The 12,122-nt window shown below is 41.0% G+C and overlaps 1 protein-coding gene across 1 annotated transcript in view; it reads left to right on the top strand.

Annotated features, from left to right (window-relative positions):
* The window catches only part of MTAP (methylthioadenosine phosphorylase), a 32,680-nt gene extending 25,765 nt beyond the window's left edge, over positions 1-6,915 (top strand). The window contains exon 8 of the mRNA XM_040091230.2: positions 6,000-6,915. Within this exon, the coding sequence (XP_039947164.1) occupies positions 6,000-6,038 (39 nt within the window). The 3' untranslated portion in view covers positions 6,039-6,915. The remainder of the gene's footprint in view (positions 1-5,999) is intronic.
* The last annotated feature ends 5,207 nt before the right edge of the window (positions 6,916-12,122 follow it).

Below are 12,122 nucleotides of genomic sequence, written 5' to 3'. Positions count from 1 at the left end.
TTCTCCAGGCCCCAGCCTGGGAGCAGGGCCCTTCTCTCCATGGGTCTCCCACGGGGCCACAGCCTCCTCCAGGCGCCCACCTGCTCCAGCACGGGGCTCCTCCATGGGCTGTGGGTGGATCTCTGCATCCCCCATGGATCCCCATGGGCTGCAGGGGCACAGCTGCTGCACCATGGTCTGCACCACGGGCTACAGGGGAATCTCAGCTCCGGAGCCTGCCCCTCCTTCTCCATTGACCTTGATGTTTGCAGACCTGTTCTCCCATGTCCTCCCTCTGCTCTTCTCTGGTTGCAGTTACAACTGCACAATCCCTTTTGGGTTTGAATTCTTCTTAAATATGTAATCAGAGAGGAGCTACCATCATTTCTCATTGGTCCAGCCTTGGCAAGCAGCACATCCATCTTTGAAGCCACCAGGGATTGGCTCTGATGGGCATGGAAGAAGCTTCCAGCAACTTCTCACAGAGGCCACCCCTGTAACCCATTGTTACCAAAACCAGGCCATGCAAAACCAATACATCATATCAGTGATTCTCATCTCCAGTTTAGTCAATGTCATGATGGGAAGACATATGTGGTAAGATTCACCTGGGACACTTTTTAAGCATAAATGACCAGGTCATGTTTGTAGAACTCTAACCCAAGTTCTTGAAATTAGTCTTTTGCCAGTTCTTAACTTAGAAACCAACTTTTCATTAGGAGTGCCTGAATAATCTTTATGACTCTTTCTCACCTGATTATCTGGAACAGTTATTTTAATGTTCCCTCTATGCATATGAGAGTGGTAACTGACTTTTTCCTTTACCTTTTGCATCCATTAGGAATGGATGCATAAGGGAGGCAACAAAATCACTGTTGCTTCTTCCCTCTAATCCACAGAAAACATTTTCAGAGGATGGTACTGCACTTTTTAATACAGATACCTGTCTATACAGCAGACTCAGAGTTTCAACAAATAATGTAAAATCTGCTAGATATTTCTCAGGTACTTTTTTTCATATTGGCATGAAAGGAAATGGTTCCCAAGTCTGTTATGCAGCTTAAGTACTGATGAATCTGTCTTGATTTCTGGTAGGTATACTTAAGTGAACAGTGTCCTCTTGTGTTACTTTGTGTGATTGACTTGAATCTTCACTGGGAGTGAAAGAGAGCTGGCACTACATTTGCAATGTTCCTCTTTAATGAATACCAGCTGTTCTTTCAGTTCATTGTCAAATGCTTCTTCCAGCTCAGTTCCCTAAGTACTGTTTGCGGAAGTAAGAAAATATGATGCACCAGAGGAAGGGTCACTCTGTCCTAATCTTAACACTTTTTCTCTTAAATATCTACTGCCTCATATCAGTGATGACTATTGAGATGGTTTCACTTGCAATTCTTAGGTGTTTATGTTCTTTGCAGGTAGGTTGAGAAAGGGAGTTGATCTGAAGGCACTGGAAGGGCTGAAAACAGCCAGTGGGGTTTGATATTTTATATCAAGAATGTAGGAGCCACATGTGTTAATGACTTGAAAGAACAAGAACTCTGGAATAGTGAGAAATTCTGTAGCTCCAGAGGCTTTGGAGGCTTCTGTTAATTTTACACAGGAACATCAGGATAGGCTAAAAATCTTCCTGTTCGGAGAATTCCATGGTGATAAAGCAGATGAAGGATTGGTGTTAACGAATTGGAGAGGCAATTTTGCAGGGAAGCAAAGAGAAAGATACATGTATGTGCCTCTGTACAAGTGTGTAATTGAACCATAAAGAGTTTTTAAAAACTATTGTCTTGTTGTGGACTTCAGTATATTTTACAGCAGGAATTTTGAAGGCCAGGTGATAGAGTTTTTTGAACTAATCTGTTTTGGAGGCACCTTTTCCTAGAGCTTGAAGGCAGCACCCTCTTGCATGCCCTGTGGAAATGTGTTAAGAACACAGACAAGGAGCAAGCTGAGTAAGACTACAGCTGGTACGTTACTATCAGTGACAGCATATATGCAAGCCACAGCTGTGCATCTCAAATGGGCATTTTCAAATGTCTGTTTTGATGTTGGGGAAGCATATGAAACAGTAAAGCTCTACATAGACACAGTTTTTCTTTAACAAAATCTGTAATCTGGCTGCTATGACAGGAGGAACTTCACCTGGCAGGAGAAAATGTGCTGTCAGTCTCTGCCCACCTGTATTTTTCTGTCTCCTTCCGTGGAGGTATTCATCCCAGATCAACACACATTCCAGTGGTGTCACCTCTGAATGTCAGAGTAATCTTTAGGAAAGACTGCAGTGTTGAAACAAAATGTCAAAGGGCTGGTTTTTTGATAAAGGATAGACTCCTTGCCATTGCTTTTCTTTGATGTATCATTTAATCTGTGGTATGTTGGTGAGTGTAAGAGTACTTTAAAAGTTACTATTTTTTAACTGTCTAAGATGTCTTTAGGCCAGTATTCCCTGGTGTAGTGGATTCACATTCACTAAATTCTGGTCTTAGTACTCACTCTTTTTCTGTGGGAGAGAGACTAGGAGAAAAACAAAGCGGGCTTAACCTTAAAAATGAACAAATAGTTTTATTAACACACATTATAAGAATAGAAAAAGAAAGTTGGAAAAAAACTAAAACAGAATGAAACTTCAAAAACACTCTTCCCTCCCCTTACAAACTGTTCACTTTCTTACAAAACAACATAAAGAGACAAAACTTGTAACTTTCAGTCAGTTTCACTATCTGACAATAGTCTTTCATCAATTCGTTAGGAGAAGAGTCTCTCTTAGAGTCATGGATCCCACTGACAACCTAGAACAGTTCTCTTGTGGGTTTTAAACTGTCACAAAAACAACCGCCTGGAGAAACCTGCCTTTGTGACCCTCCCAGGAGCAGTTTCCCAAGCTGCTTATGGGTCATGGGTCTTAGACTTTTGCATACTGGGGTGTCACCTTTTAAAGATGAATAACTCCAAAGCAAAGGATTCTTCACCTCAAGGTACAGTGATATCTTCTTACTTCTTCACTGGCGCAGGGGGCTTCTCATCTTTATCTCTGTTCAAGCATCTTATAGGATTAATATTACTTAGTCCATCACAAACACCTTTGCTCAAATCCACACACAAATTAAAACAATCATCTCCCCAAATGCTTATCTTTCCCATGATTTAAAGGAATGATCTAAATACAGAGTTCATTTCCATGGCTCAAGTAAGAATGGAACAACCAACTCTTCAACCCTCTGTCCCAGTAGTCTTTTCACTCTCACTCCACTGACTTCATGCTGGTTTTTTCTTCATGTTCACTCTGTCTCTTTCTTACTCTCTCAGAGAAGGGCCAAGCTCTGGAAGCTTCATGTTGCCAGGAAAGGGTTAAATGTGCCCAGAGTCTTTGTCTCTCCCTCTGTAGCTCATGGTGTTAGATGTTCAAGGCCACGCTGGTGAGGGAAGAAGAACTCACAGAAACATCAGAGATCAGAGCACCCGGGCAGTCCGGAACCACAAAAAAACCAGGCAGGATCATAAATGCCTTCTCAGCTCACCCCTCGGTGTAAATTGGGATGACCTCAGCCTAAATGGTGCCCATAGCTCTTACCAGAGGCCTGGCAGAGATCTCTCCCTGCTCCAGAGAAGTCTGAAGAAAGTAGTTGTTGTAAAGCAGCAACCTCTCCTTCCCCCCACCACCCGGGAGCCGATGGAATCCAGCCAGGCCTCAGGCCAGCTTCCCCCCAAAAAGGGGGAGCAGCAGGCCCAGCTCGATGTTACCTGTCTCTCTCTGGCCAAAGGAAAGAGGAAAAAGGACCCACCTACAGGAAATCAAAGGGTTTTCTATGGTACTTCCCGAAGTTGTAGCCAACAATTTTCAGTGGTCAGAACAGATGCCAATATTCCAACTAACGCTCTGATAGGTCTTTGTCCTTTCTAAAGCAATTCCCAGGTCCTGACCGGGAGAATTATTCTACATTCTTCTGTAACTGAGAAACCAAACTGTACTAACCCATGACCCCTGGCTTTCTTGGTGTAAAGAGCTCATTTTCCAGTGTCAGGTTAAAGCCCTCACTCTTTCAGAACAGGGTATGACCACATGGTGTTTATGTAATGTGTCAGGAAACAGATGTTGCTGTTGATCACAGTGGTCCAAGTGATTTCTTCTTGGTCTCAAGGAATTTTCTGGATAGGCTGGTCAGTCATGGATATACATAGATATACAGCTGGAGATGCTGTTAATTGAGAAGAGTTGTTTAGTGAGGTAATAATTACTGGCAGTTGTTGCTGTAATCCTCATGAAATTGTGGCATTCAGCATCCTATGCAAGTAAGGCAAGTAGCAGTATGGTTGCTGGAGTTCAGGTGAGTGTACTTGTTTTTAATCAATGAACTAGTATGTATAATCTCATAGGAGACAGCTCTGAAGAGTCAAGGAGCTCCAGAAGTTTGGCAGGTCTTTAAAGGGAGCATTCTCCAAGCACACTGCTGACCCACAGAAAGACTGTGACTGTACAGGAAACACCTCTAGTGCAAACATGAAGCGTTCAAGGGTTGTAAGCAGAAACAGGCTACAAAGAAAGAACCCAGATGGAAGTGCAGGTGTGTTAGGGATGCTTTCAAGACAATGGGAGCTTGTCCACAGTTGACAGTTGGAAGAGATGTCAAAGGTAACAAGAACTGCAGCCAATGCATTGATAACAAAAACTTAGCACGTAAAACATGGGCTCATTGCCCATGAAGTAAATGAATTGGTGAGAGCAGACAATTTTGTATGGGAACTAATAAAGTAGATTTTTTTTTTTTTTAATCTCTGCTACAAAAAGTATTAGTGAGAAAAGAACTGTCCTGTTGAAAAGAATTTCAGCTCATCATTTAACTGGGAATTGAGCTCTGTACCCATGAGTATCCAGAGAAAATCTGTACTATAATGGTAAAAAGAATGTCCTCTTAGAACTGAGATTTTTTACAGTGTGGCTGTAAGAAGTTCAGCTTGCAGTAATGTGTTAGAGCTTTTGTGAGTGCTCTTCAGGTAAATTTCTTGGCTCTCTGGGAAGCCTGCTGGTACTACCTGCCATTTTCTTGAACTTCTGTACTAGCCTGTGAGAAATGGTATTTGTCAAATCTCTGACACAAGGAATAATGCTGTATTTTGAGAGTTGTGGTAGGTGAATACTCTAGGGTCATTGAAATTGGGTAAGGTAACTGTAGATGTGTTTCAATATACTTCATCAGGGAGTCACTTGGGCATTTTATGTGATTTGACAGGTAACAAGTTGAAGGGCACAAAGCTTAGGATTTTTTCAGTCATTTTTTTCTAGTCTATCTCAAACTGAAACTTACATTATAAGTTCTGTATGTAGAACTCTAATCTTGTAAATATTTTTGATTATATTCTTCCTCAAAAAGTTATCTCAGTGAAATCAGTGAATGTAAGCATGTGATCAGAGTATATTAACTCAGGTGATTAAAGCGGAGGAGGAAAATTCATCAAGGCTTCACTTCAAGTGTAGTTGCATCGATCAACATGCAGGGGTGCTTGCAGGCCAAGGATTTCTCACAAAAGTTGAGATTAAAACGTTTCTCAGACCTTGCCCTTGAATGTGGCTGGTGTGAAAATTGCCTGTCCCTACGTAACTTGAGTAGTTTGTTCACTCACAATCAGTGCCATCTGACTGGTTTCTGTTCTTGATAGCTGTACTTCAGAATTGATGGAAAGGCCCGTGGAAGTCACAGAAAGCATGCTGCACAATTTTTCATTTCTAGTCTGTGAGGACAAAGTCCATAATTTAGGGGGTTTGCAATATGGTTGTTTTTCTCTATACCAACGAGCCTATCACATTGCTTTGCAAAAGTTGTAATGAAATCTTGTGTGTTGTATGCCCTCCTTGTAATTATATTGACTTCTGTGGTGTTGGAAAAAGTTGGAGATAATATGCACATGAAAGGAGTTACACCTGTTTGTAACCTAAATGGAAGCTACATGGTCTGCCTTTACAATGAAAAATAATTCTCTCTGCATTGCCAAAAGAAGCATTTATCTCGTGTGGCTTTGTATTTCAGACAATGGTGCAGTGTTCAGTCATCCTCCCAAAGCAGTAACAACCTGGATGGACCTTGAAGTTTCAGTGCTTTCGAGGAAGAGTGGATCACTTTTGAACTTTCAGAGGTTATAATATCTTCAAAAATTGTTACAAGCTTAAAAGAATGGACTAAACAATAACCAATGATCATGTGTAAGGCTGCTGTTAAAATCTTTGTTGGTTTGATCACATAGAAGATGGTTAAAATTAGATTTTGAGTATGTTTTCATCTATAAATAGCCCTACTGGCAAACTCTGTCTGACAGTGCTCAGAGCAGAAAAATCAGTATCCTCTATTCACTGGTACCTTTTAACCGATGGTAGAAAGGAAAGTCTAAGTAATACTGTTGCAGTTTCATAAAACGAGATCTAAGAAAGCTGATTCACAGGCTATTTGTGTTGCTGTTTCTACCTCCCATCTTTTCCTTCAACAAGGCACATGATTACAGTTCACTTCAGAAACATAACAGAAAAACTGAACAATTTCAAATTAAAATTACTATTTTTATACATTATTCATATTTTTTATTCCAGTGATTTTTTTAAAGCAGCATATTTGTTTTGTGTGCTAGAAGACATGGTTTAATAATTGTGGTGGTTCTGTCACAGCAGCAGTTGTATAAAAAGTCACTGTTGGAGACCAAAATAATACTTAAACAAAATTTGTGCCTGGAGATGTATTTACGTGACTTACAGAACTGTACTTTGCTGACAGTGTCCCAAGCATTCTGCTGGCCATTTTCCGCTTCATTGAACAGCTCCAGTTTTAGTTCCTGTATTAAGTGATGAACGTGCTTGAGTGGTTTGAATGTATGCATTTCAAAATTTTAATACAGTTTTATTTTAATAAAATAACCTGCTACTTCTTGTCTAGTAAATAAAACAAATGAAATGTATGCTTCTCCAAGATGTATGGAAACTGGGGGTAGGGGGCGGTTTATTTACTTGTAGTCTTTATGTCTCACAGTGATTTTTGGAACAGGTTGGTGATGATACCTTGTAAACAACATTTTCAGAAAGATGCTTTTTAAAAAATACTGTGCTGCTCAGAACTTTAGGTTCTATGTCCCTGAACAGCAGAGATTGCTGAGGCAGGAGTGGATCAGAATGCAAGGAAAAGATCAGAAACATGAAAGGTAAGGATCCTCATAGTACTGTAAAAAAAAAAAAAAAAATCCAAAGGAAAATAGAAGAAAGCAGGTACACAAGCATTTTAGCTTCATAGTCTTTTTCTGTTAGACACCCAGTCTACGGCTGTGAAAGCCTTTAGATCTGGATGTATTCTTCCTAGCAAAACCAGTAGAGATGCTTTTCAGATACTGGCGAAAATAGCTTAACCAATTTTCTGTATTTCCTAATGTTTTTTTTTAAGAACTTGGATTGCAGGAACCAGAGCTTGAACATACTTCTCATTACTTTCCACTGAGCCAAATCATATATCTGGCCTTAAGAATGGTTTCCATTTTTGTCTTTCTTCCGTAGGCGCTTTTGGTGAAATGGATCAGAGCCAGGAAATTCGTATCTGAGTGTTCTAAGAGAATGTTTTTTCAGGATGTCCATTTTCAATCCCCTTGGGTTGCTCTTTTTGCATTTGGTAGTGACATAAAATGGTAATTGTTATGCTACTCTTTTTGTTTGTTTGTTTATGTACTGGGTACTTAGTGTCACAGGAGAGTGGCACGGAGCAGGTCCATAGGTAGTAGGTTCTGTTACACATTTCTATTACAAATTCTTCATGTGCCAGGCTAGGTGAGAACACTAGGTAAGGATGGCTGCATTCAAAGAGTTACAGTCAACAGTGCAGTGTCCAGGTGGAAACCAGGAGAAAGTGGTTTCCCTCAGAGGTTTGGGACCAGTACTGTGTAATATTTTCATCAATTAAGTAAGGCAAAAGCGCCGTGGTGAGTGAGGGAAGGAATGCCATCCAGAGGGACCTTGACAGGCTCAAGGAGTGGGGCCCAAGTTCAACAAGGCCAAGCAGAAGGTGCTACATTTGAGTTGAGGCAAAGGGGTTGAGATCAGCCTTATGGAGAAGGACTTTGGGGTGCTAGTGGATGAAAAACTGAACATGGCCCAGCAATGTGCACTGACAGTGCACAGAAGTCTAGCTGCATCCTGGGCTGCATCAAAAGCAGATGGAGGGAATCCTCCTCCTCCTCCACTCTCATGAAACCGTACCTGGAGTATCGCATCCAGCTTTGTGGTCCTCAGTAAGAAAGATGTGTTGGAGCAAGTCCAGCTGAGGACCACAAAGATGATCAGAGGGATGAAGCACCTCTCCCAAGAGGACAGTCTGAGAGAGTTGGGGTTGTTCATACAGGAGAGAAAAAGGCTCTAGGGAGACATTATAGTAGCCTTTCAGCATATAGAGGGGGCTTATGAGGAAGATGGAGAGAAGCATTTCGCTACAGAGTGTAGTGACAGTTTTAAACTTAGAGTGCGTATATTTAAATTGGATGTAAAAATGGTTTTTATGACGGGGCTGCTAAGACAGTGAAACAAGTTGCTCAGATAAGTTGTGGATATCTTTGGAAGTATTCAGAATCAGGTAAACAGAGTTCTGATCAGCCATGACTAGTGGAAGGTGTCCCTGCCCATGGTAGGAGGATTGGGCTATATCTCATTGATGGTTTGGGCTGGAAGGGATCTTTCTGTAATACTTACTTGCTCTGTCAACACAGGCTTGGTACTTAAAAGTATTTCATGCAGAATTTGTGTATAAAGTCTGTAAAACTCTGGTAGTGTGTAGTATGTTTTTTGCAAAGTTCAGTTGTAAGTTTTATACTCTGAAATATGTTGCAAGTAATTTATTCATAGGACTACAGACAGAGATGGTAACTGACAAGAAAAGCATAGGGTAATGTTTAATTATGTAAAGATAGGACCAAATATAAGTGATTCTAACTGTCTTTCTAAAAACAGTCTTAAGAAATGTATTTATTGTAGGCAGAACTGCAGGTGTGGTAGGAAGAAGATACAAATTGTATGTATCATATTACTAAAACCAAGTAAAAATTCTAACAAAGAACCATGACCCCTTCTTGAACTCAGAATATGTCTGGTTTCACAAGAATGAGACAGTGATGAGGCTTTTTTTCTTTTTTTCTTTTTTTTTTTTTTTCTTTTTTGGGGGGCGGAGGGGTGGGGAGTGAGGGCGCAACTCTTATTCAGTTCATTTGCTGTGAAGTATTTGGAGTACTGCTTTCTGGTGCAGAGTACTGATGTAGCTCCGATATCATAACATCAGAATCAGTGTTAGCAAGGCTCTTAGAAAATTGTACCTTGGCCTATATCCTGGTAAATGGCTTATCAGGATATAGGATAGTAAATTGTTGCTGTTGCTGAGTTTTAAAAATCCGAGGTTCCAAAGTGTGGCCTCTGAGCTTGACTGATACCATTGCTCGTCTTACAGAGACTTCAGGGTTTCTGTTTGTTAAGTACGAACATGTTATACACTTCTGGTTTTACACTAACATTCTTACACCAAATGCTGTCTCCTAGAAAAATTAGCAAAGCTTTCAGCAGGAAGCCTGTCTGCTTTCTATGTATATGTTTCGCAGACTACTTGAAAGCCTCTTCTAAACACTGGTCACTTCAACACAGGTACCTAAATAGTGAGCACTGAAGCAAATGAAGTAGCTTCTCGGTGGTTAAATTACATGTCATAAAAAATGGATTAGGACCATGGAAAGCTTAATAAAGTATTAGCTAGTGGAATTTTACCTTAAGTTTTCCAGGTTTGCTTCTCGTTCTCCAGCAGAATTGTCCTAAACTTACTGATTTGTGTGGCCTGAATGCTGTCTCGACTTTGGTTGAAGAGAGCACCCCTAGAGGTAGCAGGAACTGCTGAAGAGCAGATCAGTCTCTCCTGCTCTGCATGATATGCCTTGGGGAAACAGAGAAATGCAGCTGGGAATCAGCTGCAGTGGGTATATGAGAAACAAATGCTCAAAGCCTAATTTTCTTTCCCACATACACAGAGGGAAGACTGGGTAGAACTGAGTGCATGCAAATGGCACAGATGCATAAAGCAAGAGCTATGTCAATATTGGGCAAGGACCAGGAAACACAATAAATAGCCAACTGATTTCTTACTCAGTTTTCAGCTGGTGTCCAAAGTCAGAGACTGGAACTTTATTAAACAGAGCTCTACGCAGACCACAGGCAGAAATGTCACAGCAGGGTAAGTTCAACACGCAAATGATATGCAAGAGAAGATGTACACTCACACAGACAAGCTGTTGTCTAACTGTCTCTTCAGTGATGATCATTAGGAGTTCTGCCTTATCTTGGCATAGGTGTCCCAGGCAGCAGAACTCCTGCTTTGAGTGAAGAGACTTCTCTATTTGGACTCAGTAGCATTCAGCTCCCTTGTCTATATTCCAAGCTCATGCTTACCTGTGTCATGAGCACTTGCTCTCTGAGTCTGGACTTGCTATTATCGCCTACCCCAGTCTTCATTGACTGGATGTATTTTGCTTGGCCCAGCTATCCATGGCTTTTAAACTCCTTTTGTCTTGGAGGAGATATCCCTTTCTTTTGCTCAGAGCATCCTCCGGTGTGCATATTAGCAGTATATTGTACTGGTGACAATGCAATACTCTGGGTTCAAGTATGACAAACTAGACCAGGAGTCAGGCCATTAAATTTGCTCATTTTCTCATTTTTCCGTTTTCTCTAAAGCATTCTTTGCAGCCTAACATTGACCTATCTTGCTAACATGAGATTGTCCACTCATATCTCATTTTCACTGATCTAACACTTCACACTCTTTCATGCTAATATCTAAAACATCTCTCAGAATTTGTACAGATGGCATATGATATCAGAATTGAGTTTTTGTATTAGTATTCAAAACACATCTGAGAGCAGTTGCTGTTCCCAGAATGAACCAGCAAGAGAATACTTTGTCTATTGAAACCAGATGAGTATCAGTAAGAGGAGAAATTAATTCAGGAGGTGCTCAGCATTGGGCGGGATCAGCCTTCTGAGGTGGAAATTCTGGCTTAACTATTTTAATGACTGCTTCCTCTCCCCACTGTCATTGCAATGTTGGCTGAAGCAGGACAGTGCAAAAGAACTGGAACTAACATTTGATCACACTTTTGCAAAAGTTTGCCATTGTTTATTTAGGTGATTGACAATTTCTCCACCACCTTTGCTATGAATTGGCTCAGGCAATTTGTGATGCAAAGACCTGTGGAATGATTAGGCATACTTGAAAGTATGTTTTCAATCTGAACATGGGGGTGTCATAGATGAGACCCAGCTGGAACTCAGAATAGTGCCTGTTGTAAGTGAAACATATCCTAGAGGACACATGAAGTCTGTCCAGTTGTTTGGTTTTCTACAGTGTGGTTCCTCTAGCAAAAGAAGGAAGACATTTCATCTGAAATCTTTTAATTTGACCTTCGAATCTTAATAGTTAGTGCTTTATAGGAAGCAACTTTTGTATGGGTTTTTATCAAGTGCATAATAAGGTTCTGAAATATATTTTTGTGTTTGCATAACAGTCAAACATTAAAATCATTCTTTTGCATCTGCCTGAAGTTAAACTGACAAGATAAGCTAGGAGGATGGTGGTAATAGGAGTTTCTTTCCCCTTAATTGCATGTGAGGACAGTGGAATGAATAATCTTTCCTTGGATCAGTTTAGTACAAATTCTCCACTCCATGGTGTTGCTGGTACCTTGGGTTGACTCTCACTTTCTTCTCTGGCCCTTAGGCTGCTCGCCATCTAAAGAGAGAACAGATGTAAAAAAACCAAACAAACCCCATAAACATAAAGCCATCAGTGTTCAAGTGCTTGTTCTTATAGGCAAAAAAAGCCTTCTCACAAGCTGCACCAAGCAGGATCCACTGTTTGGTTTTAAATGCCTCTGCTCATCAGTCACACGCATTGGATTTCTGCAAGGATGAGTGTTAAGAAGCCAAACAAAACCATTGACCCAGGCTGACGTGGAGTGGAGTAGGGGTGAGTGTCCCTGGTGCATCCATTCAGGCACAGGCAGCCATGTTCGTCCCTGCTTCCCCCAGGGGAAGCTCTTGAGCTGGGCCTGTGTCTTTTCTCCCCTGTTCTCGATACCCTCCTCCTGGCTCTCGG

This window comes from Hirundo rustica, chromosome Z (genome assembly GCF_015227805.2).
Source record: "Hirundo rustica isolate bHirRus1 chromosome Z, bHirRus1.pri.v3, whole genome shotgun sequence".
Lineage (NCBI taxonomy): Eukaryota > Metazoa > Chordata > Aves > Passeriformes > Hirundinidae > Hirundo > Hirundo rustica.
This window is presented reverse-complemented; position numbering and strand designations above follow the sequence as displayed.